Source organism: Mobula birostris, chromosome 5 (genome assembly GCF_030028105.1).
Source record: "Mobula birostris isolate sMobBir1 chromosome 5, sMobBir1.hap1, whole genome shotgun sequence".
Lineage (NCBI taxonomy): Eukaryota > Metazoa > Chordata > Chondrichthyes > Myliobatiformes > Myliobatidae > Mobula > Mobula birostris.
In genome coordinates, this window is record NC_092374.1 from 6,827,289 (window position 1) to 6,853,241 (window position 25,953).

Genomic DNA, 25,953 nt, shown 5'->3' on the forward strand with positions numbered 1-25,953 from the left:
GTGAGTCTTACCTCAGTGGTTGGTAAGTTTTTGGAGAAGATCCTGAGAGGCAGGATTTATGAACATTTGGAGAGGCATAATATGATTAGGAATAGTCAACATGGCTTTGTCAAGGGCAGGTCGTGCCTTACGAGCCTGATTGAATTTTTTGAGGATGTGACTAAACACATTGATGAAGGTAGAGCTGTAGATGTAGTATATATGGATTTCAGCAAGGCATTTGATAAGGTACCCTATGCAAGGCTTATTGAGAAAGTACGGAGGCATGGGATCCAAGGGGACATTGCTTTGTGGATCCAGAACTGGCTTGCCCACAGAAGGCAAAGAGTGGTTGTAGACAGGTCATATTCTGCATGGAGGTCAGTCACCAGTGGTGTGCCTCAGGGATCTGTTCTGTGACCCTGACTCTTTGTGATTTTTATAAATAACTTGGATGAAGAAGTGGAGGGATGGGTTAGTAAATTTGCTGATGACACAAAGGTTGGGGGTGTTGTGGATAGTGTGGAGGGCTGTCAGAGGTTACGGCGGGACATTGATAGGATGCAAAACTGGACTGAGAAGTGGCAGATGGAGTTCAACCCTGATAAGTGTGAAGTGGTTCATTTTGGTAGGTCAAATACAATGGCAGAATATAGCATTAATGGTAAGACTCTTGGCAGTGTGGAGGACCAGAGGGATTTTGGGGTCTGAGTCCATAGGACGCTCAAAGTAGCTGCACAGGTTGACTCTGTGGTTCAGAAGGAATACAATGCATTGGCCTTCATCAATCGCGGAACTGAATTTAGGAGCCGAGAGATAATGTTGCAGCTATATAGGACCCTGGTCAGACCCTACTTGGAGTACTGTGCTCAGTTCTGGTCACCTCACTATAGGAAGGATGTGGAAGCCATAGAAAGGGTGCAGAGGAGATTTACAAGGATGTTGCCTGGATTGGGGAGCATGCCTTATGAAAACAGGTTGAGTGAACTCGTCCTTTTCTCCTTGGAGTGACGGAGGATGAGAGGTGACCTGATAGGGGTGTATAAGATGATGAGAGGCATTGATCATGTGGATAGTCGGAGGCTTTTTTCCAGGGCTGAAATGGTTGTCACAAGAGGACTCAGGTTTAAGGTGCTGGGGAGTAGGTACAGAGGAGATGTCAGGGGTAAGTTTTTTACTCAGAGAGTGGTGAGTGCGTGGAATAGGCTGCCGGCGATGGTGGTGGAGGCGGATACAATAGGGTCTTTTAAGAGACTTTTGGATAGGCACACGGAGCTTAGTAAAATAGAGGGCTATAGGCAGGTCTAATAATTTCAAAGGTAGAGACATGTTCGGCACAACTTTGTGCTGTAGGTTTTCTATGTTTCTAGACCTGCAGAAATCTCTAGAACCTGCTAAAGTCTCTGTTCATGTGTCGAACACTGAACAAGAATTTTGTTCATGGAAGGACACCATGGAGGAAACCACTGCTCTCTAAAAAAGCATTGCTGCACATCTCAAGTTTGCAGAAGACCACCTGGATGTTCCACAACACTTCTGGGACAATGTTCTGTGGACAGATGAGACAGAAGTTGAACTTTATGGCAGAAATGAACATTGCTATGTTTGAAGAAAAAAACGGCACTGCACACCAACATCAAAACCTCATCCCAACTGTGAAGCATGGTGGAAGGAACATCATAGTTTGGGGCTATTTTGTTGCACCAGGGCCTGGACAGCTTGCAATCATTGAGGGAACAATGAATTCAAAATTGTATCAAGACGTTTTACAGAGAAGGTCAGAGTAGCAGTCCATCAACTGAAGCTCAATAGAAAATGTATAATGCAGCAACAGAATGGTTTAAAAAGAAGAAATTTGGTGTTTTGGATTGGCTGAGTCAAAGTCCTGATCTTAATCCTATAGAAGTGTTGTGGAAGAACCTGAAGCAATCAGCTCATGCAGGGAAGCCCACCAACATCCCAGAGATGAAGCAGTTTTGTGAGGAGAAATGACCTAAAATTGCTCCAAACCGATGTGCAGGTCTGATTAACAGTTACTGGAAATGTCTGGTTGAAGTTATTGCTGTATAGAGGGGTCACACCAGTTACTGAAAGCAAAGGTTCACATACTTTTTTCAGCAAATACGTGGCACTCCAGTAATTGATTAAGATGTTGGTGAGGACGCATTTACGTTATGTTTTGGTGTACATGTGTTAAATAAATCTGAATCTGAATCTAATTGTGTTATATTCCCAGTTGCCGTTGAGTGGACCGTATTATAACTGAACCTACATTGTCCCAAGAACGCTGTCGGACAAAGGGCGAACTCCGTACTGAATTCCAGAGGCCTGGCTTCGAGCAGGACACGATGGGCGTTCTGATGTCCAAGAAGCAGACGGTGGAGCAGGTACAGAAAGCCAGCGTGGTGGTGTCGGCCTTCAAGGACGGGCTGCGGGACAAGCGGGTGAGCCGGAGCAGGGCCGAGCCTCCTCCGGGCAAGGTGCTGGAGGTGGAGGAGACCGGCCAAGGCCAGGACAAGGAGACAGCCGGAGCCAGCCCCAGCCTACCCAGCAGCGAGGAGGCGAAGAGGAACCAAGAGGCTTGGGAGAGGCTGAGGGATGGCAAGGGCATTGAGCCCGAGGAGCTGGAGTGGAGTAACCTCGGCACCCCACCATCATACATCAGGCCCAAGAGGCAACTGGGAGATGACCAATCACTTGATATCAAACTGCAGGAGCGTGAGGAGGTAGGATTTATTACTGATTATCCCCAGATTAGTGTAAAGGAGTCAGATTCCAATCTCCAATGGATCAAACTCTTTCCCCTTAATTCCTTTTGTGACACATCCCAAAGAACCACAGTTCTTAGAGTCATACAGCTGAGAAAATTACTTCAGCCTGACTGGTCCATAACGGCAGTCTAAGGTAGTCCCAAATTTAAAGACAAAGATTAAATATCAACCTTTTGTCATAAGTACATGAAAACATACATCAAAATGCATTGATTGCGTCAAATCAAATCAGCAAGGATAGTGCAGGTCTCTATTGCCAGGCAAGCATCGCCATGCTTCTGGCTCCAAAATAATGTGTCCACTAATCTGCCAACCTGTATGCCCTTGGACTGTGGGAGGAAACCAGAGCACCCGGAGGAAACCCACACAGTCACAGGGAGAACGTACAAACTCCTTACAGACAGTGGGAGAGAATTGAACCCTTACATTCTGATTGCTGGTGCTGTAAAGCGTTATGCTGACTGCTACACTACAGTGTTGCCCCTGATAGGGTAATATAGAACAGGAGACCAGGCTGACCGAATGGACGGCTGGAGAGTCTGTGAGTGGGTGGAGTTTCTGACCGAATGGACGGCTGGAGAGTTTGTGAGTGGGTGGAGTTTCTGACCGAATGGACGGCTGGAGAGTTTGTGAGTGGGTGGAGTTTCTGACCGAATGAACGGCTGGAGAGTTTGTGAGTGGGTGGAGTTTCTGTGGGTGGGTGAAGTGGAAAAGACCAGCAAACCAAGGTTACGTTCCTAAACACAGAAGATTGTGCAGAAGCATGCTGACACTTGTGAGTTTCCCCCAGCACATCCTCGGACTGTGTTGGTCATTGACACAGACATCCCACCTCTCCCGGAAGTTCCGGGAGTCTCCCGGATTTTAATAGTGGCTCCCTGATGCCTGCAAATTATATACAATGTCACGGAAATCAATTTTTTTGAGAGCGAGTGAGAGAGCGCGGGAGAGAAAGCACGAGAGAGAGCGAGAGCAAGCAAGCAAGAGAGAGAGAGAGAGAGAGTGCGAGAGCGAACATGAGAGAGAGCGAGCGAGAGAGAGCGCGCGCGAGAGCAAGCAAGCGAGAGTGCGTGGGTGTGAGAGAAAGCAAGCGAGAGCACGCGAGCGAGAGAGAGGGAGAGAGAAAGCGCGAGAGCAACCACGAGAGTGAGCGAGAGAGAGAGAGAGAGCGAGCGAGCGCGTGCCATGGCAGAGTGTTCCAAAAAAATCAAATATAAAACGTACGTCACCCCAGACTACACTAAAGTCTACCCCTGCCTAATAGGGGTCAAAAATAATGACATTGTTGCTCGCTGCACTGTTTGCAACAGTGACTTTTCTATTGGCCGTGATGGGTTAAGACTGTAAACGACATGTTGAGGTGAGTTTAACAGGTGTCATTCATTCATTAGCATAGCTAACGTTATTTAAACTAGCTGGCTAGCTGCTAAGGAGCTACTCTATTGCAGACATCTCACCTCTCCCGGAAGTCTCCCTCAAATTGATGGTGCTACCTTCTTGAAATGAGTTTTTGCAGGGTGGGATGTCTGTTGACACAAACAACACATTTCACTGCAGGCTTTGATGTTTTGATGTGCAGGTAACAAATAACACTAATTTTTAAATCTTTACCTTTAATTTTTACCAACTTCTTGGTCCTCTTTCATTGAGTTAAAATGGTACCAGGCCTCGGGACTATTGCTATTTCTGGCAACTTATACAAGCCTCTTCCTTAGAATTAATGATATCTTTATTTTCTGTTTTCATCCATGAATGAATCAGTTTTCCTGTTGGTTTTCTTTGTCCCTTAGGAAAATTTGTGCATTATTTTGTTAAAAGCTAACTGTTTCCTGTCCATCCCCAAGCCTTTCCATTTATTTTTACTGATAGCCACAGCCAGTACTCTCTCATATCTGCATACCTTCCTTATCTAGTTTTAAGTCTCATATTAAATTGCATCAGATTCAGATTGTACATTGAAACATAGAGTGAAATGGGTCCAACTTAACCTAGGGATTTGCTGGGGGCAGCCGGTAAGTGTATCGCCACGTGGTCTGGTACTAAAATAAGCGTGCTAACCACGTTCAGTGGAACAATATGAGCTTTCTATAGTGCCACCAGAACGCGCGGCCGGAACAACAAACCAAGACAACAGCAGCAAAACAAACCAATATCCTACTCGCCCCCCCCACCCCGACACGGACAGTCCTCCAACACGAGGACAGGCTGCCCTGCAGAACTCCAACCACCAGATACCAAGGTCCAAAAGGAGAATCCTGCTCTAAGTTTCATCTCGGTTAAACATTCAAGGTTCAGGTTTATTTATCTCATGTAAATTGAAGACAGACTCTCAGCGAGTCAGGAACAGCTTCTGCTATCTGATTTATGAATGGGCATTGAAGCCATGAACACTTCTGTATTTATCATCTACTGCATTGTACTGCTGCTGCTAAGTTAACAAACTCCGTGGTATATGCCGGTGATATTAAATCTGATTCTGATTCTGAACATACAATGTTGTGCTGGGGGGCAGCCCACAAGTGGTGCCACGCACTCGAGCGCCAATGTAACGGGCCCTACAAACTTGGAAGAACAGCACAGAACACAAGCCATTGAAATCCTTAGCCACCCTATCAACCTGCGTGTCAATGGACGTGGATCCCAAGCTCCCCCTGTTCCTCCGCATGGCTAAGCACCACGCCGTTATCTGAAAGACGGCAGAGCCGGTGAGTCTTAATTGAAGAGTCTCAGCCCAAAATGCCGACTGTTGGTTGATTTCCACAGATGCTGCCTGACCTGCTGGGTTTATCCAGCATTGTGTGTGTGTTACTCTGGATTTCCAGCATCTGCAGAATCCCTTGTGTTTAAGGTTAGCTTTGTTTGCCACATGATCATCGAAAATTCAGAACATAAAGTGAAGTGCATCTTTTGTGTTAACAACCAACACACTCAAGGATGTGCCAGGGACAGCACAAGTGTTGTAGCCATTACTTTCTACCACGTTATGGTTACTTTTCCCCAAAGGCCCTTTGACAAAACCTTATCAGTGACACCATCTCATTACGGAGAGCGAGATCTAGGCAGTCCAATAAAAAGCCCAGCCTTGATCCAGTCCTGACAACATCCTCATGAACCTCATCTGCAGTCTTTCCAGCTTAATGGTATCTTTGCTACTGCAGGGTGTCCAAAACTGAACACAATATTCCAAATGCAGCCTCATCAACAGCTAATTCTGTAAATAATGTTACAATTTCAATGCCCTGTCAGGTGAAAGCCACCATACCGAAAGTCTTCTTCACCACCCTGTCTACCAGTGATAGAAAACCTACAGCACCATACAGGCCCTTTGGCCCACAAAGTTGTACTGAACATGTCCTTACCTGAGAAATTACTTAGGGTTACCCACAGCCCTCTATTTTTCTAAGCTCCATGTACATATCCAGGAGTCTCTTAAAAGACCCTATCGTATCCACCTCCACCACTGTCGCCGGCAGCCCATTCCATCCATACACCCACCATTCTCTGCGTAAAAAAACTCACCCCTGATTTCAAGGAACCTTGTATTTGTGCTCCAAGGTGCCTCTATTCTACAACTTTCATGAGGTTCCACCATATTAGGATCACTCTTCCCCAATGGCCCTTTGACAAAAGCTTTTCGGTTAACCCTTTCCCATTGCAGAAAACCAAATCTAAGTGGTCTTTCACATGTGGGTTTCTTGGCATACTGATTCAGAAAGGCACTTCATACATGTTCCACAAATTTTAGCCTCTTTATAGTTCAATTGTCATTCAACCATATATGAATACAGCCAAAAAAAACAGTGTTACTCTGGGGCCAATGAGCAAAACACAGTACCAACAGTCATACACAGCACAAGGCACATAAGACACAGATAGGATATCAGTAAAATACAGTCACACAGAAGATATAGTCTAGACTCTAAGATGCTGAGTTCAAGAGTGTTGCAAAAGGCTCTTGTCAGCCTTAATACAACAACACGCACAACATGCTGGTGGACGCAGCAGGCCAGGCAGCATCTATTGGAAGAAGTACAGTTGACGTTTCAGGTCGAGACCTTTCGTCAGGACTAACGGACAAAAGAGATAGTAAGAGATTTGAAAGTGGGAGTGGGAGGGGGAGATCCAAAATGACAGGAGAAGACAGGAGGGGGAGGGAACCTTAATACAGCTTGTCTTCTGTCAAGCGAACACTGGGGGGCAGCACTGACTCCAGCTTGGAAATTGTACCACACTGTCTCCGGTGGGACACACTGACTCCAATGCCTCTCTCCTGGGAGGCTGTAAGCAGGCAAAACTGAGGTTTGAGGCCTAGTCCTTGCTGAGACCAAAGCCACGCATCTCCCCCGCTATCTGTCCCTGCCATCTGCTGATAAATCAGTAAATAAACTTGGAGTATTCCACATTAATTTATGGTAAATTTAATTTGTTCCTTTTGCAGCCAGTCTAAAATCCCACGTGTTATTATGTCATAGAGTCATAGAATGACAGAGCACTATAGCACAGAAAGAAGGGCTTTCAGCCCATCATTCCATGCTGAACTGTTATTCTGCCTCGTCCCATTGACCCAATCGTGGACCTTGCTCTCCATACCCCTCACATCCAAGTACTCATCCAAACTTCTCTTACATGTCGCAGCTGAACCCATATCCACCACTTCCACTGGCAGCTCATTCCACACTCTCACCACCCTCTGAGTGAAAAAGCTGCCCCTCACATTTCCCTTAAACATTTCACCTTTCACCCTTAGCCCATGGCCTGAGTGGAAAAAGCCTGCTTGCATTTACCCTGTCTCTACCCCTCATAATTTTGTATACCTCTATCAAATCTCCTAAGCTGCAGGAAATAAAGTCCTAACCTATTCAACCTTTCCCTATAACTCAGGTCCTCAAGTCCTGGCAAAATTTTAGTAAATTTGCTCCGTTCTCATTCAATCTTATTGGTATCTTCCCTGCAGGTTGGTGACCAAAACTGCACATTATACTCCAGATGTCCTCACTAATGTCTTGTACAACTTCAACATAACATGCCAAGTTATGTACTCAATACATTGCTTTATGAAGGCCCATGTGCCAAAGCTGTCTTTACAACCCTATCTACCTGTGATGCTACTTTCAAGGAATTATGGACCTGTATTCCCAGATCCCTCTCATCTACCACACACTTCGGTGCCCTAACACACTGCGTAAGTCCTACCCTGGTTTGTCCTCCCAAAGTGTAACACATTACACATCTCTACATCAAATTCCATCTGCCATATTTCAGTCCATTTTTTTTATATATAGGCATCCGTTAGTCTCGGGAGACCATGGATTTGCACCTTGGAAGATTTCCAGGACGTAGGCCTGGGCAAGGTTGTATGGAAGACCAGCAGTTGCCCATGCTGCAAGTTTCCCCTCTCCATGCCACCGATGTTGTCCAAGGGAAGGGCACTAGGGCCGATACGGCTTGGCACTGGTGTTGTCGCAGGGCAATGTGTGATTAAGTGCCTTGCTCAAGGACACAACACGCTGCCTCAGCTGAGACTCGAACTAGCGACCTTCAGATCACTAGACCGATGCCTTAACAACTTGGCCACGCGCCAACACTGGCCACTTTTACATCTCTAATATTTCATGCCATGCCCAGTTTTATAACTAGTATTTGGTGACCTCAGGATGATTTCTCTCAATGCTGGACTTGACGGAAACATCGACATCCCTCTCCACAGCTACTGCTTGACCTGCTAGTTTGTTTGTTGCTCCAGATTCCAGCGTCTGCTATCTCTTGTATTTCCCGAATTTTTTCTAGTTCTTTTACTTAGCCAAAATCATCTCTCCCCGCCGATCTCCTCTGCTTACTAATAGCCCTTAAGAAAAAAGCCTCGCTTGCCTTTTGCCTGTCCTTCTGAAATGTCAAATAACACTCCCAGGTTTGATTAGTCATTCGCATTTTTCTGTAATGGTGATAAGATCATGTCGTTAACTTGCTGTACCATGGTACATAGATTCCAAATGGACCATTACAGTTCTTATATATTTCCGTCAGAAAGACTCCCAGTAGACCACTCCAATTCCATTCAGAAAACAGTACAGCACAGGAACAGGCCCTTCAGCCCACAATGTTGTGCTGACCCAATTCAATTAGTAACCAAATGTCTAAACCCATCCCCTCTGCCTACACAATGTCCATTTCCTTCCATTTTCCTCACATCCATGTGCTGATCTAAACGTCTTTTAAAAGTCTCTAATGTATCTGCCTCTGCCACCTCCCCAGGCACACACCACTCTCTGTGTAAAATAAAACCTGCCCCTCACATCTCTTTTGAAATTAACCCCTCTCACCTCAAATGCATGCCCTCTGTTATTAGACATTTCCTCCCTGGGAAACAGATACTCTCAGTCCACTCTAGCTATGCCTCTCATAAACTTACAAATCTCGATCAGATCTCCCCTCAGCCTCTGAAGCTCCAGCAGAAACACCCTAAGTTTGTCCAATATGCACAAAATGCTGGAGGAACTCAGTCAGTCAGCCAGTATCAATGGGGGGAATAAACAGTCAACACTGCAGGCCAAGACCTTCCATCGGGACTGGAAAGGAAGGAAACGGAAGAAGCTGGCAGGGGATAGTTGAGGGGGAAGGTGGTGGGGGGCTGGGGGGTGGAAATAAGAAGCTGGAAGAGATGGGTTGAAGAGATTAAGTGTTGAAGTAGAATTCCAGTCTCTCTGGTAGAACATCCTCTCTAATCCAGGCAGCATCCCGGTGAACGTCCTTAAAGCCTCCTCATCCTTGCTATAATAGAGCGACCAGAACTGAATGCAAAACCCCAGATGTGGCCTAACCCGAGTTTTATAAAGCTCAACCGATTCCAAGTCAATTCAATGGGAAAGGATGGAATATTATCCCACTCAATGCCTTTGGGTCAAGTCATTTTCATAATTATCTTTGTTGAGCAGTTAATTGGAAGCTTTCTGTTTGAGTGCATGCGTATTTTAATGTAATTACAACTTCTATCGGCTATTTTCCAAACGTTGTTTGAGACATTATGACGAACATAGACAAAGTGATTGTTCTCAGATTGCTTCCCAAGGGCAGGGCATCAAGAAGCAAAGGGCATAGCATTAAGGTCCTCTTGGGGGCAGCCTTTCATTAAATCTATTGTGTTTCTTGTATTTCTGGGATTCACCATCATCATTGTTATGGACCGTGTCGTATGACGTGTGCGATCAGGTCCATCCATGACCATGATGGTTCTTGGCAAATTTTTCTACAGATGTGGTTTGCCATTGCCTTCTTCGGGGCAGAGTCCTTACAAGACGGGTGACCCCAGCCATCATCATTTCTCTACAGAGATTGCCTGGTGCCAGTGGTCGCATAACCAGGATGTGATACGACCATTCACCACAGGATCCCGCAGCTTTGTGTGACCCTGATTGTGGGGGGCTAAGCAGGTGCTACACCTCACCCAAGGGTGAACTACAGGCTAACCGAGGGAAGGAGCACCTTACAGCTCCTTTGGTAGAGACGTATCTGCACCTGCCACTCTCAAGAAAATGAATCTCAGGTTGTAAATGATGATATACTGTATATGTACTGGGATAAATTTACTTTGAACTTTGAAACTGAGAGGGGAGGGATTGAAGAGGAACCTTCGGGACAATTTTTTCACTCTGAGCTGCCAGAGAAAGTGACTGAGGCAGGTAGCATAGTGGTTAGTGCGATGCGATTACAACTTGGGGCATTGGTGTTTGGTGTTCAATTCTGGTGTTCTCTGTAAGAAAGTTAGTTTGTTAGTGTGGGTTTCCTCTCACCGTCCAGAGACCATAAGATATAGTAGTAGAATTAGGCCATTTGGCCCATCGAGTCTGCCGTGCCATTTCATTATGGCTGGTCCAATTTTCCTCTCAGCACCAGTCTCCTGCCTTCTCCCCATATCCCTTCATGCCCTGTCCAACCAAGTATCTATCAACCTCTGCATTAAATGTACAAAATGCTTGGCCTCCACAGCTGCTTGTGGTAAAGAATTCCATAGATTCACCGTATTCTGGCTAAAGAAATTCCTCCTCATTTCCATTCTAAAAGGAAGCCCCTCTATACTGAGGCTGTGTCCTCTGGTCTTAGACTCTCCCAACATAGGAAACATCCTCTCCACATTCACCCTATCAAGCCTTTCACCAACTGATAGGTTTCAATGAGGTCACCCCTCATTCTTCTGAATTATAGTGAGCACAGGCCCAGAGCCATCAAACACTCTTCTTATGGCAAGCCATTCAATCCTGCAATCATTTTTGTGAACCTCCTTTGAACCCTCTCCAGTGTCAGCACATCCTTTCTAAGATAAGGGGCCCAAAACTGCTCACAATACTTCAAGTGAGGCCTCACCAGTGCTTTATAAAGTTTCAACATTGTATCCTTGCTTTTACATTCTAGTCCTCTTGAAATGGATGCTAACATCCCATTTGCCTTCTTCATCACAGACTCAACCCACAAATTTACCTTCAGGGAATCCTGCACAAGGACTCCCAAATCCCTTTGTGCCTCAGTTTTTTGAATTTTCTCTCCATTTAGAAAATAGTCAACCCTTTCATTTCTTCTACCAAAGAGCATGACCATACATTTTCTGACACTGTATTCCATCTGCCATTTCTTTGCCCATTCTCCTAATCTGTCTAAGTCCTTCTGTAGCCTCTCTACTTCCTCAAAACTACCTGCCCCTCCACCTATCTTCATATCATCTGAAAACTTTGCAACAAAGCAGTCAATTACATATAACATAAAAGGAATTGGTGCCAACACAGACTCCTGTGGAACACCACTAGTCACCAGCAGCCAACCAGAAAAGGTTCCCCTTATTCCCACTCTTTGCCTTCTGCCAATCAGCCCCTGCTTTATCCATGCTAGAATCTTTCCAGTAATACCATGTCCTCGTAGCTTGTTAAGCTGTCTCAGTTGTGGCCTTCTGAAAGTTCAAGTACACAACATCAACTGATTCTCCTTTGTCTATCCTGCTTGTTATTTCTTCAAAGAATTCCAACAGATTTGTCAGGCAACACACACAAGAAATGCTGGTGAATGCAGCAGGCCAGGCAGCATCTATAGGAAGAAGCACAGTCGACCCTTCGGGCCAAGAGTTGCCAGGCAAAATTTTCCCTTGAGGAAACCATGCTAACTAGGGCTCTTTTAACATGTGCCTCCAAGTATCCTGAGACCTCATTTTCAATAATTGAATCCAACATTTCCTAACCACTGAGGTCAGACTAACTGGCCTAAAGTTTCCTTTCTTCTGCCTCTCTCTCTTCTTGAAGAGAGGAGTGACATTTACAATTCTCCAGTCTTCCAGAACCATTCCAGAATCTAGTGATTCTTGAAAGATCATTACTAATGCCTCCATTATCTCTTCAGCCACCTCCTTCAGAACCCATCTGGTCCAGGTGACTTACCTACCTTCAAACTTTTCAGTTTCCCAAGAATCTTCTCTCTAGTTATGGTAACTTCACATACTTCATGACCTCTGCCACCTGGAACTTCTACCATACAGCTCGTGTCCTCCACAGTGAAGACTGATGCAAAATACTTATTTATTTTGTCCACCATTTCGTTGTCCCCCTTGACTACCTCTCCAACATCATTTCCCAGCAGTCCGATATCCACTCTCTCCTCTCATTCACACTTTGTATCTGCAGAAACTTTTGATATCTTCTTTAATATTAGTGACTAGCTTACTTTTATCTTCCATCTTTATCCTCTTAATGAATTCTTTAGTTGCCTTCTGATGGTTTTTTAAAAGCTTCCCAATCCTCTTAACTTCCCACTAATTTTTGCTCTATTATATGCCCACATTTTGGCTATTATGTTGGCTTTGACTTTTCTTGTTAGCTATGGTTGTGTCATCTTGCCTTTAGAATACTTCTTCCTCTTTGGGATGCATATACGCTGTGCCTTCCGAATTGCTACCAGAAATTCCACCCATTGCTGCTCTGCCATCATCCCTGCCAGTGTTCTTTTCCAATCAATTCTGGCCAACTCCTGTCTCATACCTCTATAATTTCCTTTACTGCACTGTAAAACATACCGGTTGTTGGGTTAATCGGTCATTGTAAATTGTCCTGTGATTAAGCTAGTGTTAAGTTGGTGAGTTGCTGAGTGGTGTGGTTCATTGGACCAGAAAGGCCTGTTTGGTCTTTGTCTCTAAATAAAAAAAAAGAGACTTGGACAGGTTTATGGACAGGAAATGTTTAGAGCAAGGATTCCCAACCTTTTTTATGCCATGGACCCCCACTATTAATTGAGTGGTGTGCGGAACCGAGGTTGGGAACTCCTGGTTTAGAGGGGTGTGGTCCAAAGTGAGGCTAGTTTAGATGGGAATCTCACTCAACATCGATCAGATGGACCCAAGGGACTGTCTCTGGGGTTGCCTGAATCCATAACTCTAAATATCAGAAATACAGTGACAATTAACTTCAACCCCAGTAAATAATCAAACATCTCCATCTCTCCAAACCATTCAATTCCTGATCCCTGCATCACAGCTGACTGTCCAAAATGTAATTTATTGGGCAGATGAAAACCCTGTGTCAGCATGAAGCTCTGGTCTGTGAAACCCAAAACCCTATGACAATTCTTCTGGTTACTATGTGACAAGCTTTGCCATTTCGATTCTTCAAAGTACATTTATTATCAAAGTGCGTACAGTTTACCTTGAGATTCACCTTCTTGCAGGCAGCCACAAAATAAAGAAACAATAGAATTTATGAAAAAGAACAGATGTTGCCTGACCTGCTGAGTTCCTCCAGCATTTTGTGAATTTTGTCAAGATAGTAATGTTAATGCACTACCTTGATAATAAATTTACTTTGAATTTATGACCTAGTCTCATTTGCCTCCATTTGGGCCACATCTCCCTGAACACTTTTTTTTAGATTAGATTAGATTAAGAGGACACGTAGTCCTCTTTTATTCTCATTTAGTAATGCATGCATTAAGAAATGATACAATGTTTTTCCAGAATGATATCACAGAAACACCTGACAAACCGACTGAAAAACTGACAAAAACCACATAATTATAACATATAGATACAACAGTGCAAAGCAATACCGTAATTTGATAAAGAACAGACCATGGGCACAGTAAAAGTCTCAAAGTCTCTCGAAAGTCCCATCATCTCACGCAGACGGTGAACCTCCAGCACCGCCAACTTGCCGATGCAGCACCCTGGAAGTATCCGACCACAGTCCGACTCCGAGCCCGTCTGAAAACTCCGAGCCTCCAACCAGCTCTCCGACACCGAGCACCGAGCACCATCTCTGCCGAGCGCTTCAACCCTGGCCCCGGAAACAGGCAATAGGCAAAGCCGAGGACTTGGGGCCCTCCCCTCCAGAGATTTTCGATCGCACAGTAGCAGCGGCAGCGAAGCAGGCATTTCAGAAGTTTCTCCAGGTGTTCCTCTGTGCTTCTCACGGCTGTCCCCATCAAATCAGGATTGTGCACGGCCCCCTAGTTAACACATAGGATATCATTCGGAACGGCCGCGCGCGCTGCGTCGCGCTGCCATCTTCTCCTCCCTCCCCTTTTTTTTATCCATATCCATAGCTAAATCTGTTTTAAACACTTTAATTGTTCACACCTCTTCCACTTCTTCTGGCAGCTCGTAACAAATACTCACCACTCTCCATGTGAAAAATTTGCCCTTCAGGTCCCCTGTAAATCTTTACCCTCTCTTCTTAAACCTCTACGTTCTAGATTTAGACTCCACTCTCTAGAAAAATAGACTTTGACCATCGAGCTTATCTGTGCCCCTTACGATTTCTGAATGGAGAATTCTTAGCAGTGTGGAGGAACAGAAGGATCTTGGGGTCCAAGTCTATAGGTCCCTCAAAATTGCCATGCAAGTTGTTAGGGATGTTAAGAAAGCGAATGGTGCATTGGCCTTCATTAGTTGGGGGATTGAGTTCAAGAACCATGAGATAGTGTTACAGCTCTGTAAAGGCCTGGTTAATCCACACTTGGAATATTGTGTTCAGTTCTGGTCACCTCATCAAAGGAATGATGTGGAAGCTGTAGAGGGGATGCAGAGGAGATTTACTAGGTTGCTGCCTGAATTAGAGGACATGCCTTATGAGGGGTTGTGCGAGCTGAGGTTTTTCTCTTTGGAAGGAGAATAAGAAGTGACGATAGGAGTGTGCAAGACGATAGGAGTGTGCAAGACGATAAGAGGCTATGGACAGCCAGAGACTTCTTTCTCTGACGGAAATGGCTAATATGATAGGGCATAATTTTAAGGTGATTGGAGGAAAGTATGGGGGGATATAAGGGGTAAGTTTTTTACGCAGAGTGATGGGTGCTGCCTGGGACGGTGATAGAAGCAGATATATTAGGCACATTTAAGAAACTCTTAGATAGGTAGATGGACGATAGAAAAGTTGAGGGTTGTGTACGAGGGAAGGGTTAGATTGATTGTCGAGTAGGTTAAAAGGTCAGCATAGCATCATGGGCTGAAAGACCTGCAGTGTGATGTAATAATCTGCGTTGGATTATGTCATCTGCCAGGCTCCTAGGTTCCAGGAGGAAAAGACCTATTTTCTCCTTATAGCTGAAGTGCTCCAGTCATGGTACCGTCCTTGTGAATCCTTTCTGAACCCTCTCCAGTTTAACGCTATCCTTCCTGTTGCTGGGCAAGCTGAACTGCACACAATACTCCACGTAGGGTCCCACTAATGACTTGAACAGTTGTAACGTGTCTTCCCAATGCCTGTATTCAATGACCTGACCCATGAAGGCCAGCGTGCCAACACCTTCTTACCCACCCTATCCAGTGTGTCCTCCCTTTCAGGGAGCTGGGTAGACTTATACCTTCCAGCTCCACCGGGCACTCCAGTTTCCTCACACATTCCAAAGATGGACAGGCTAGTAAATCAATTATAAACACAAAAGATTCTGCAGATGCTGGAAAACCAGAGCAATACACGCAATATGCTGGAGGAATTCAGTAGATCAGGCAACGTCTATGGAAATGAGTAAACAGTCAAAATTTTGGGCTGAGACCAGTCATTGGGACTGGAGAGAAAGGAGAAAGGTGCCAGAATAACAGGGTGGGGGGAAGAGAGGAAGAGGAGGATACCTAGTAGGTGATCGGTGAAGTCAGCTGGGCCATAGGAGAAAGGGAAGGAGGAGGGGACCCAGGGGGAGGTGATAAGCAGGTAGGGCCGAGGTAAGAGGCCAGAGTGGGGAATGGAAAAAGAGGGAAAATTGTTTTACCAGAAGAAGAAATCAATGTTCCTGCCATCATGTTGGAGGCTACCCGGATGGAATGCAAAGTGTTTCTCCTTCATTGTGGCGCACGAGGAGGCCATGGACCAAACGTCAGACTGGGAATGGGAATTGGAATTAAAGTGTTTGGCCACTTATGGTGGATGGTGCGGGGGTGCTCAGTGAAGTAGTCCCCCAATTTATGAAGGGTCTCACCAACGTAGAGGAGACCGCTTCGGGAGCACTGGTCACAATATACGACCCCAGCAGATTTGCGGGTGAAGTGTTCCCTCACCTGGAAGAACTGTTAATTGCCCGCTGTAAATTGCCCCTAGGGGTGGAATCTGGGGCAAAGTAATGGGAATGTGAGAATAAAGTGGGATTAGTATCAGCTCAGTGAAAATGGGTTGTTGCTGGTCAGCACGGACGCAATGGGCCGAGGGGCTATGACTGAATTTGCAGTGTTATGAACAGTCTTGGGCCCAAAATCTAAGGAAAGATGTTCTAGAATTGGGTAGAGAGCAGAAGAGGTTATGAGTATTATCCAGGAATGAAAGAGTTATGATTGAGCAACACACACAAAATGTTGGAGGAACTCAGCAGGCCAGGCAGCATCTGTGGAAACATCGACTGTACTTTTTTCCATAGATGCTGCCTGGCCTGCTGAGTTCTTCCAACATTTTGTGTGTGTTGCTTGGATTTCGAGCATCTGCAGATTTTCTCTTGTTTGGGGTTAATGATTGAGGAGCTTTTGACGTCTCTGTGCTTGTACTTGCTGGAGTTTGGAAGGATGGTGGGGGGGAATCTCATTGAAACTTATCGAATATTGGAAAGGCCTAGATAGTGTGGATGTCGAGAGGATGTTTCTAATAGTGGGGGAGTCTAGGGCCAGAGGGCACAGCCTCAGAATAGAGGGATGTCCATTTGGAACAGAAATGAAGAAGTATTTCTTTAGCCATAGGATGTTAAGTCTGTGGAATGCGTTGCCACAGACGGCTGTAGAGACCAAGAGGTTGATAGCTTCTTGATTAGTCAGGGTGTCGAAGGTTATAGGGAGAAGGCAGGAGAATGGGGTTGAGAAGGAGAATAAGTCAGATTCAGAATTAGATTTATTATCACCGGCATGTTACATGAAATTTGATAGCAATTGCAGCAGTTGAATGCAATACGTAATCTAGCAGAGAGAGAAAAAAAATAATAAATAAAATAAAACATAATAATAATAAATAAACAAGTAAATCAATTACACATATTGAATAGATTTAAAAAAGTGCAAAAACGGGAATACCGTATATTAAAATAAAAGTGAGGTAGTGTCCAAAGCTTCAATGTCCATTTAGGAATTGGATGGTAGAGGGGAAGAAGCTGTTCCTGAATCACTGAGTGTGTGCCTTCAGGCTTCTGTATCTCCTACCTGATGGTAACAGTGAGAAAAGGGCATGCCCTGGGTGCTGGAGGTCTTTAATAATGGACGCTGCCTTTCTGACACACCGCTCCCTGAAGATGTCCTGGGTTCTTTGTAGGCTAGTACCCAAGATGGAGCTGACTAGATTTACAACCTTCTGCAGCTTCTTTTGGTCCTGTGCAGTAGCCCCTCCATACCAGACAGTGATGCAGCCTGTCAGAATGCCCTCCACTGTACAACTATAGAAGTTTCTGAATGTGTTTGTTGACATGCCAAATTTCTTCAAACTCCTTAATGAAGTATAGCCTCTGTCTTGCTTTCTTTATAACTACATTGATATGTTGGGACCAGGTTAGATCCTCAGAGATCTTGAAACCCAGGAACTTGAAGCTGCTCACTCTCTCTACTTCTGATCCCTCTATGAGGATTGGTATGTGGTCCTTTGACTTACCCTTCCTGAATTCCACAATCAGCTCTTTTGTCTTACTGACGTTGAGTGCCGGGTTGTTGCTGCGGCACCACTCCACTAGTTGGCATATTTCAGTCCTGCACGCCCTCTCGTCACCACCTGAGATTCTACCAACAATGATTGTATCATCAACAAATTTATAGATGGTATTTGAGCTATGCCTAGCCACACAGTCATGGGTATATAGAGAATAGAGCAGTGGGCTAAGCACACACCCCTGAGGTGCACCAGTGTTGATCGTAAATGCTTGGACTGAACTGCCTGAGGAAGTGGTTGGAGTGGATACGTTAAGTGGTATCTAGATAGGTGCATGAAGGAGAAAGGTTATTGTCCATGCACAACCAACCAGGATTAGCAGAGAGAGTGTGGTGGCTGGCAGCAATCAGATGGCTGGTGGCCTTGACTCTGTGCTGTGTTACTATGGTAATTCAGCCATGACTGAATGGTTGATATCTGTTCCTGTCTTACGGTTTTATGAATATGGACAGATGTCTTGTTCTAAAGCATTTTTCAGAGTGAAAGCTTCATTTAGCACGGACTGTTAATCTCTTCCCTGCAGCGTGTTCAGGATGTGAAAGGGAATCTGGTGTCCTAATTAGCAAACAATTTAAACTATCGTAGCAGTGATGAGTGGTGATGAGTCAAGCAGTTCATATGTTTGCAAGTATTACAGGGTGTTGATGTAATCCTGCCACTTTACAAACGGTTGTCGATGATTTAGCAGTGCTCTGGGCAGGGTATGAAAAGGAAAGGATCTGGGTGACTGGTGGCTCTTTTCAGGAAGTAAAGGTTTCTCTCACTGGCCCAGTGCTTATTGCTCCCTGTCAGCTGTTCCTGAACTTGGTGCTTGCAGGGCTGAGTTGATTTTCCTCAGTCAAACACCATGGAAAAATTATAGGTGCCAGCCAGTCAGCACCTATCCACTGCAAACCCATCTCTCAGCACTGAGCCTCCCGCACCCGGGGAATTCAGAGTCTGACTCTTAAACCTGACAGGTTCACGTCCAGCTTCAGATTGGGGTTTGGATTCAGATTTAGATCGGGGTTTGGATTCAGATTCAGATTTAGATTGGGGTTTAGATTCAGATTTAGATTGGGGTTTAGATTCAGGTTTAGATTTTGATTCAGATTCAGATTCAGATTTATGTATTTATTTGAGATGCCGTGTGGAACAGGCCCCGCCCAGAAACCCCCCCCGCTTAACCCCAGCCTAATTGCTGCAGAGTTTACAATGACCAATTAACCTACTAACTGGTCTGCCTTTGGAATGTGGGAGGAAACCGGAGCGCCCGGAGGAACCTGTGCACCCGCGGGAAGAACATGCAAACTTTCTTACAGAGGACGCCAGAACTGAACTCCAAACTCGGATGTCCCAGGGTGTAATAGCGTCACGCTAACTGCTAAGCTACCTTGGTACCGTTACACTACAGTCACCACATCCACATCAGTGAAATGTGTCACTCGTGTCAATAACCTACACTTCAACGGCATGCCCACAATGTTCAGCGGAATATCACAGATAGCAGCAACAGCGGCAGGAGACTCAGTTACCAGGGTAGTGTTGTGTATTTGAGTAATATTGTTTGGGTAAGCATTCGTTACTTGTTTCAATAAGTTGTTGTGGGTTTTATGTAAAAATACGTGAATTTCATATGTTGTGATGCTGCCATGTGGTACGTACACGCCTCACTAAAAGTAAAAACCGAGTTAGACTGGCATGCCTGACTCCCTCTCTCTTTTCGTCTTAATGAGTTTAATGTTTTTGGGTTATAAAACATACAGGCAGTTTGGTGGAGTTTAAGAGCTTTGAAACAGACATGAATATGAAGGGAATGGAAGGATGTGGGTGATACACAGCAGGACATTTAGTATAAATTGGCATCAAGGTCATCACAACACTGTGGGCTGAATGGCCTGCCCCTAGCTGTACTGTTCTACGTTCTATGCACTTGTATTCTGCTTGCCGAGACCCCAACATTCATGGTGCAAGGTCCAGCCTCATTTGTGGTGAGCTCCTCCTTGACCTGGTGTCTCTCTCTCTAGGAGGAGGGTGACCACCGCACTGGTCACTGGCCGGTAACACTCTGTTGGGCAGTGAGCCAGGCCACCAGACACAGAGTTTACAGCACAGAAACAGGCCCTTCAGCCCATCTAGTCCATGCCAAACTTATTCTACCTCGACTCATTGATTCGCACTTGGACCAGAGATCTCCATATCTCTCCCAAATTTCTTTTAAATGTTGCAATCAAACCCACATCCGCCACTTCCACATTCTCACCACCCTCTGAGTGAAGAAGTTCCCCCTCATGGTCCCCTTAAACATTTCACCTTTCACCCTTAACCCATGACCTCTAGTTCTAGTCTCACCCAACTCAGCGGAAAAGGCTTTGATTTGATAGAGGTGTAATTTCTCATATCTCTATCAAATCTCTCCCCATTCCCCTGCGCCTCAGGGAATAAAGTTCTTGCCTATTCAACCTTTTTCTATAACTCAGTCCCAGCAAAATTCTTGTAATTTTTCTCTGCACTCTTTCAATCTTATTGAGATATTTCCTGTTGGTGAATGACCAGAGCTAAACTCCTGGGAATAAACTCCTAATCTTTTCCTATAACAGGGTTTAACGCCTTTCATTTCATGAAAGCTGTGCTGGGCTTTGATTTATATTTACAGTAGCAAACAGAGGGCCATTATAATTTGAAAAACTTCAATTAGCAGTTGTTGCATGTTGTATTTATGAGTGAAATTCAGAACTGAGAATTAATTTTTGATTATTATGCAACAGTGACTCACCCCAAGCGTGAGAAAAACAGTGAGAGAATTATCCAGCACTCCAACGCACTCGACTAAGTGTTATTACCTTTGCGTGCAAGAGATTTCAGTACATTAGATCAGACTTTCTCTCAGCCCTTGCAGTATCAAACTCACCGAATCAAGTTGAGTTTATTGGCATCTGCACAAGTAGACGTATGCACAAGGTGCATCAGAAACTCACTTGCAGCAGCAGCATAGACACAGATCCACAGATCATCAGACAATCAGCACTCACAAAGCATACATTAGACGTAAATGCTTAGACGAACAACAAATATAATGACAACAAAAATGCCCATTGTCGTGCAAAGTGATCGAAGTGTTGCTGTACTAGGTTAGTGATCAGGGTTGTGCCAGCTGGTTCAAGAGTAAATGGTGGAAGGGAAGGAGCTGTTCCCGAACCTGGTGGTGTGGGACTTCAGGGTTCTGTAATCTCCTGCCCGATGGGGGCTGTGAAAAGATGGCATGGCCCTGGATGGTGGGGGTCTTTGATGGATGTCCCCAGGGTCAGATATAGGGTGAAGTTCCATCTACGCCAGCCCGTCACAGACTCCCAGGGTCAGACACAGAGTGAAGCTCCCTCCACACCATCCCATCACACACTCCTGGGGTCAGACACAGAGTGAAGCTCCCTCTACACTGTTCCATCACACACTCCCAGGGTCAGACACAGAGTGAAGCTCCCTCTACACCGTCCCATCACACACTCCCGGGGTCAGACACAGAGTGAAGCTCCCTCCACACCATCCCATCACACACTCCCAGGGTCAGACACAGAGTGAAGCTCCCTCTACACTGTCCCATCACACACTCCCAGGGTCAGACACAGAGTGAAGCTCCCTCTACACTGTTCCATCACACACTCCCAGGGTCAGACACAGAGTGAAGCTCCCTCTACACCGTCCCATCACACACTCCCGGGGTCAGACACAGAGTGAAGCTCCCTCCACACCATCCCATCACACACTCCCAGGGTCAGACACAGAGTGAAGCTCCCTCTACACTGTCCCATCACACACTCCCAGGGTCAGACACAGAGTGAAGCTCCCTCCACACCATCCCATCACACACTCCCGGGGTCAGACACAGAGTGAAGCTCCCTCTACACTGTCCCATCACACACTCCTGGTGTCAGACATAGAGTGGAGCTCCCTCTACACTGTCCCATCACACACTCCCGGGGTCAGACACAGAGTGAAACTCTCTCTACACTGTCCCATCACACACTCCCGGGGTCAGACACAGAGTGAAGCTCCCTCTACACCGTCCCATCACACACTCCCGGGGTCAGACACAGAGTGAAGCTCCCTCCACACCATCCCATCACACACTCCCAGGGTCAGACACAGAGTGAAGCTCCCTCTACACTGTCCCATCACACACTCCTGGTGTCAGACATAGAGTGGAGCTCCCTCTACACTGTCCCATCACACACTCCCAGGGTCAGACACAGAGTGAAACTCTCTCTACACTGTCCCATCACACACTCCCAGGGTCAGACACAGAGTGAAGCTCCCTCTACACTGTCCCATCACACAGTCCCGGGGTCAGACACAGAGTGAAACTCCCTCTACACCATCTCTAATATGTTTGTCTATATTACCAGGTATACCATAATTTAATTTGCTTGCAGGTATTTACAGGAAAAAATGAAATACTGTAGAATTTATTGAGAAAGTGCATAAACAGGCAAAGACCGACAAACAGCCAAGGTACAAAAGGAGTCAAACTGCAATTAGAAGTAATAATGAGAGCATGAGTTGTGAAGAGTCCTTCTGAGTGAGTGTGTAGGTGAAGGAATGGGCTTAGAGTTGTGAGTGAAGTTACCGATGCTGGTTCAGGAGACTGATGGTTGGAGGGCAAGAACTGTCCCTAAACCTGGTGGTGTGGGATTGCTGGCACTATATCCCAGCTACCCACCACTCTCTATAAATCTGGTGGTGTGGGATCCCTGGCACTGTATCCCAGCTACCCACCACTCTCTATATAAAAAAAATGCCCCACTCATCTTTTAACTCACACTGTCTCGCCCCCTCTTCTCTTGAATGCATGCCCTCTAGACATTCAAGCTGGGGAGGAGGATAGCTGCTGTTCTCTCTGTGGATGGACTGTCGATATTTTGGGTAGAGATCTTTCATCTGTCCTGTTACAGATGAAGGATCTCCACCACAAATATTGATCATAAGCATAAGAAGTTCTTCAGTTGCTGGAAATCCAGAGTAACACACACATTGGGTGGCACAATGGCGTAGTGGTTAGCACATTGCGTTGCAGCGCCACTGACCTGGCTTCAATTCCCGCGACTGCCTGTAAGGAGTTTGTGCGTTCTCCCTGTGACCGCGTGGGTTTCCTCTGGGTGCTCTGGTTTCCTCCCACGCTCCAAAGGTGTGCAGGTTAGTAGGTTAATTGGGTGGTTTGGGCTCGTTAGTTACCGTGCCATAACTTTAAAGTAAGATTTTTAAACACCCAATATGTTGACCATAAACATGGGAGATTCTGCAGATGCTGGAAATCCAGAGCATCACGCACAAAATGCTGCAGGAAGTCAGCGGGTCAGGAATAAGCAGTTGACATTTCGGGTGCTGATGAAGGGTCTTGGCCTGAAACATCGACTGTTTATTCCCCTCCACAGATACTGCTTGACCTACTGAGTTCCTCCAGCACTTTATGTTTTTTTTTGTTTTCTTTTTGTTAACAAACTCATTGGCCTGTGTTTAAAATAGCTGACAGTTAGAAGACACAGACAATATCTGTGATACAACCATGAGATATAGGACCAGAGTGAGGACATTTGGCCTGTCGCATCTGCTCTGCTATCCCATCATGGTTGATTTGTTTATCCATCTCAACTCCATTCTCCTGCCTTCTTCCTGTAACATTGGACACCTGACCTGCCAAGAACCTACCAACCTCAGCTTTGTGAACAGCAATGTGAAATCATTGTACCAGCATACTGATTCAAACCACATTTTCTTCAATATTAATAATTAAATAACAAGAGTGATATCATTCAGCAGACGGTTCAGAACCAGAATCAAGTTTAATATCACTGGCCTATGTTGTGAAATTAATTATTATGTGGCTGCAGCTCACAGCAATACATAATAATAACAGCTGTAAATTGCAGAGTGTATACATATAAACCTCCCCCCACCCCATACCAGATGGTGGTGCAGCCAGTTACAATGCTTTCCATGGTATACCTGTAGAAATTTTCACGTCTTTCATCCTCTCAGACTCAACGGTTCAAAGTACATTTGTTAGCAAAGTATGAATGCAGTATACAACCCTGAGATTTGTCTTCCCATGGACAGCCACGAAACAAAGAAACAGTATGAAACCTGCTCCTAGTGAAGTCTAGCCGCTGTTGTGCTTTCTTTGTAACTGCATCGATATGCTGGGTGCAGGATAGACCCTCAGAGATCTTCACACCCAAGAACTAAGTCCCTTGAACAGAAGGGCAGGTTCTTGAGTGGGAGAGGTTTAGAATGCTATGGGCCAAACACAGGCAAATGGGATGTCTTGGACAGCATGGTCCGATTGGGCCGATTGGCCTGTTTCTGTGCTGTATAACTCTGTGATTCTGTCTGCAGTCCCTTGTCTCTGCAGTGTGATAACAGCCCAGACACTCACCCCGGCACCTGACACACTGAGCATTATTTAATATTATTTATTTAGAGAGACAGTGTAGAACAGGCCCTTCCGGCCCAACAAGCTGCACCACCCAGCAGCCCACTGATTTAACCCCAGCCTAATTTACAATGATGTGTTACTAAACTTCTCAGTCAGTCCCAGGGCTGACACTCCCTCTCTGTGTGAACTGCAGGGTGAAGCAGAGGTGGTTCTCTGTAGGCAGCAGCGACCTGCTGTGCTGGTGTCTGTCAAATGATGTCTCAGCGTTCTAATTAACCAGGGCCTCACGCAGTTCCATGTTTACAGATGCACGATCAGCAAGTCTCTAATTACCCGAGGAAGTGGGAAACATCGATCTATCTCTCTCTCTCTCTGGGGTTCTTTCGCTGCATCCCACCCCACACAAACCTCAGGCTCACTCACTCACCAACGCAGGCTGTCCCATCCAAAGAGACTTTTGTCCCTCAGGTACACAGAAAGGTGCTGTTAGAGGGCCAGTAACATCATGAAGGATCCCACCCACCCTGCTCATGGGCTGTTTGTCCCACTCCCGTCAGGGAGGAGGCTACGTAGCATCCACTCCAGAAACACCAGACTCGAAAATAGTCACTTTCCCCAAGCAGTAAGGCTGATCAACACCTCCACCCACTAACCCACCCCTCCACACCCCCAACCACCACTACTTTATCATTTCCTGTCAGTCACCTTATGTACAGACACTCCTGTGCCTAGCGTCACTTTATGGATATACAAACAATCTGTGTATATTAATGATTTTATGTATTTATATTTATTGTGTTTTATTATTATTGTGTTCTTTATCTTATTGTGTTTTTTTTTGCTGCATCGGATCTGGGGAAAGAATTATTTCATTCTCCTTTACGCGTATGTACTGGAAATGACATTAAACAATGTTGAACCTTGACATTTAATAAGAGGCTGTTAGGCACAAGAATGGTGAGGAAATGTGGGATATGGATCGTGGGAGCCAGATGGGATCAGTTTGGATTGAGATCATGTGGATTACGTGCAATTTGGATGTGTTTCATTTGACATTGTGATCGGCATGGACGTTGTGGGTAATTGGGGAGTTTGGGTAGTCACCAAAGACACTCGCAAATTTCTACAGATGTACTGTGGAGAGTATTCTAACTGGCTGCATCACCGTCTGGTATGGAGGGTGGAGGGGAGTGTTACTGCACAGGACCGAAAGAAGCTGCAGAGAGCTGTAAACAGTCCGTTCCTTCTCATGGGCACTAGCCTCCGTAGTATGCAGGACATCTTCAAGGAGCAATGCCTCAAAAGGGCAGCTTCCATCATTAAGGACCCCCTTCACCCAGGTCATCCCCTCTTCTCATTATTACCATCAGGTAGGAGGTACAGAAGCCTGAAGACACACACCCAGTGATTCAGGAACAGCTTCTTCCCCTCTGCCATCCGATTTATGAATGGACATTGAACCCATGAATACTACCTCACTACTTTTTTCATTTCTATTTTGCACTACTTACTTAATTTAACATTTTTATACATGTATGTACACTTACTGTGATTCACAGTTTTTCCCTATTATTATGTATTGCATTGTACTGCTGCTGCAAAGACAACAAATTTCCTGACATACGCCGGTGATACTAAACGTGATTCTGTGCTGTGCAAT

At 45.5% G+C, this 25,953-nt stretch overlaps 1 protein-coding gene across 1 annotated transcript in view; it reads left to right on the forward strand.

The window, feature by feature from the left end:
- phf24 (PHD finger protein 24) overlaps positions 1-25,953 on the forward strand; it is a 63,849-nt gene that overhangs the window by 16,081 nt on the left and 21,815 nt on the right. The window contains exon 2 of the mRNA XM_072257090.1: positions 2,216-2,705. Coding sequence (XP_072113191.1) covers positions 2,328-2,705 — 378 coding nt within the window. The 5' untranslated portion in view covers positions 2,216-2,327. The remainder of the gene's footprint in view (positions 1-2,215; positions 2,706-25,953) is intronic.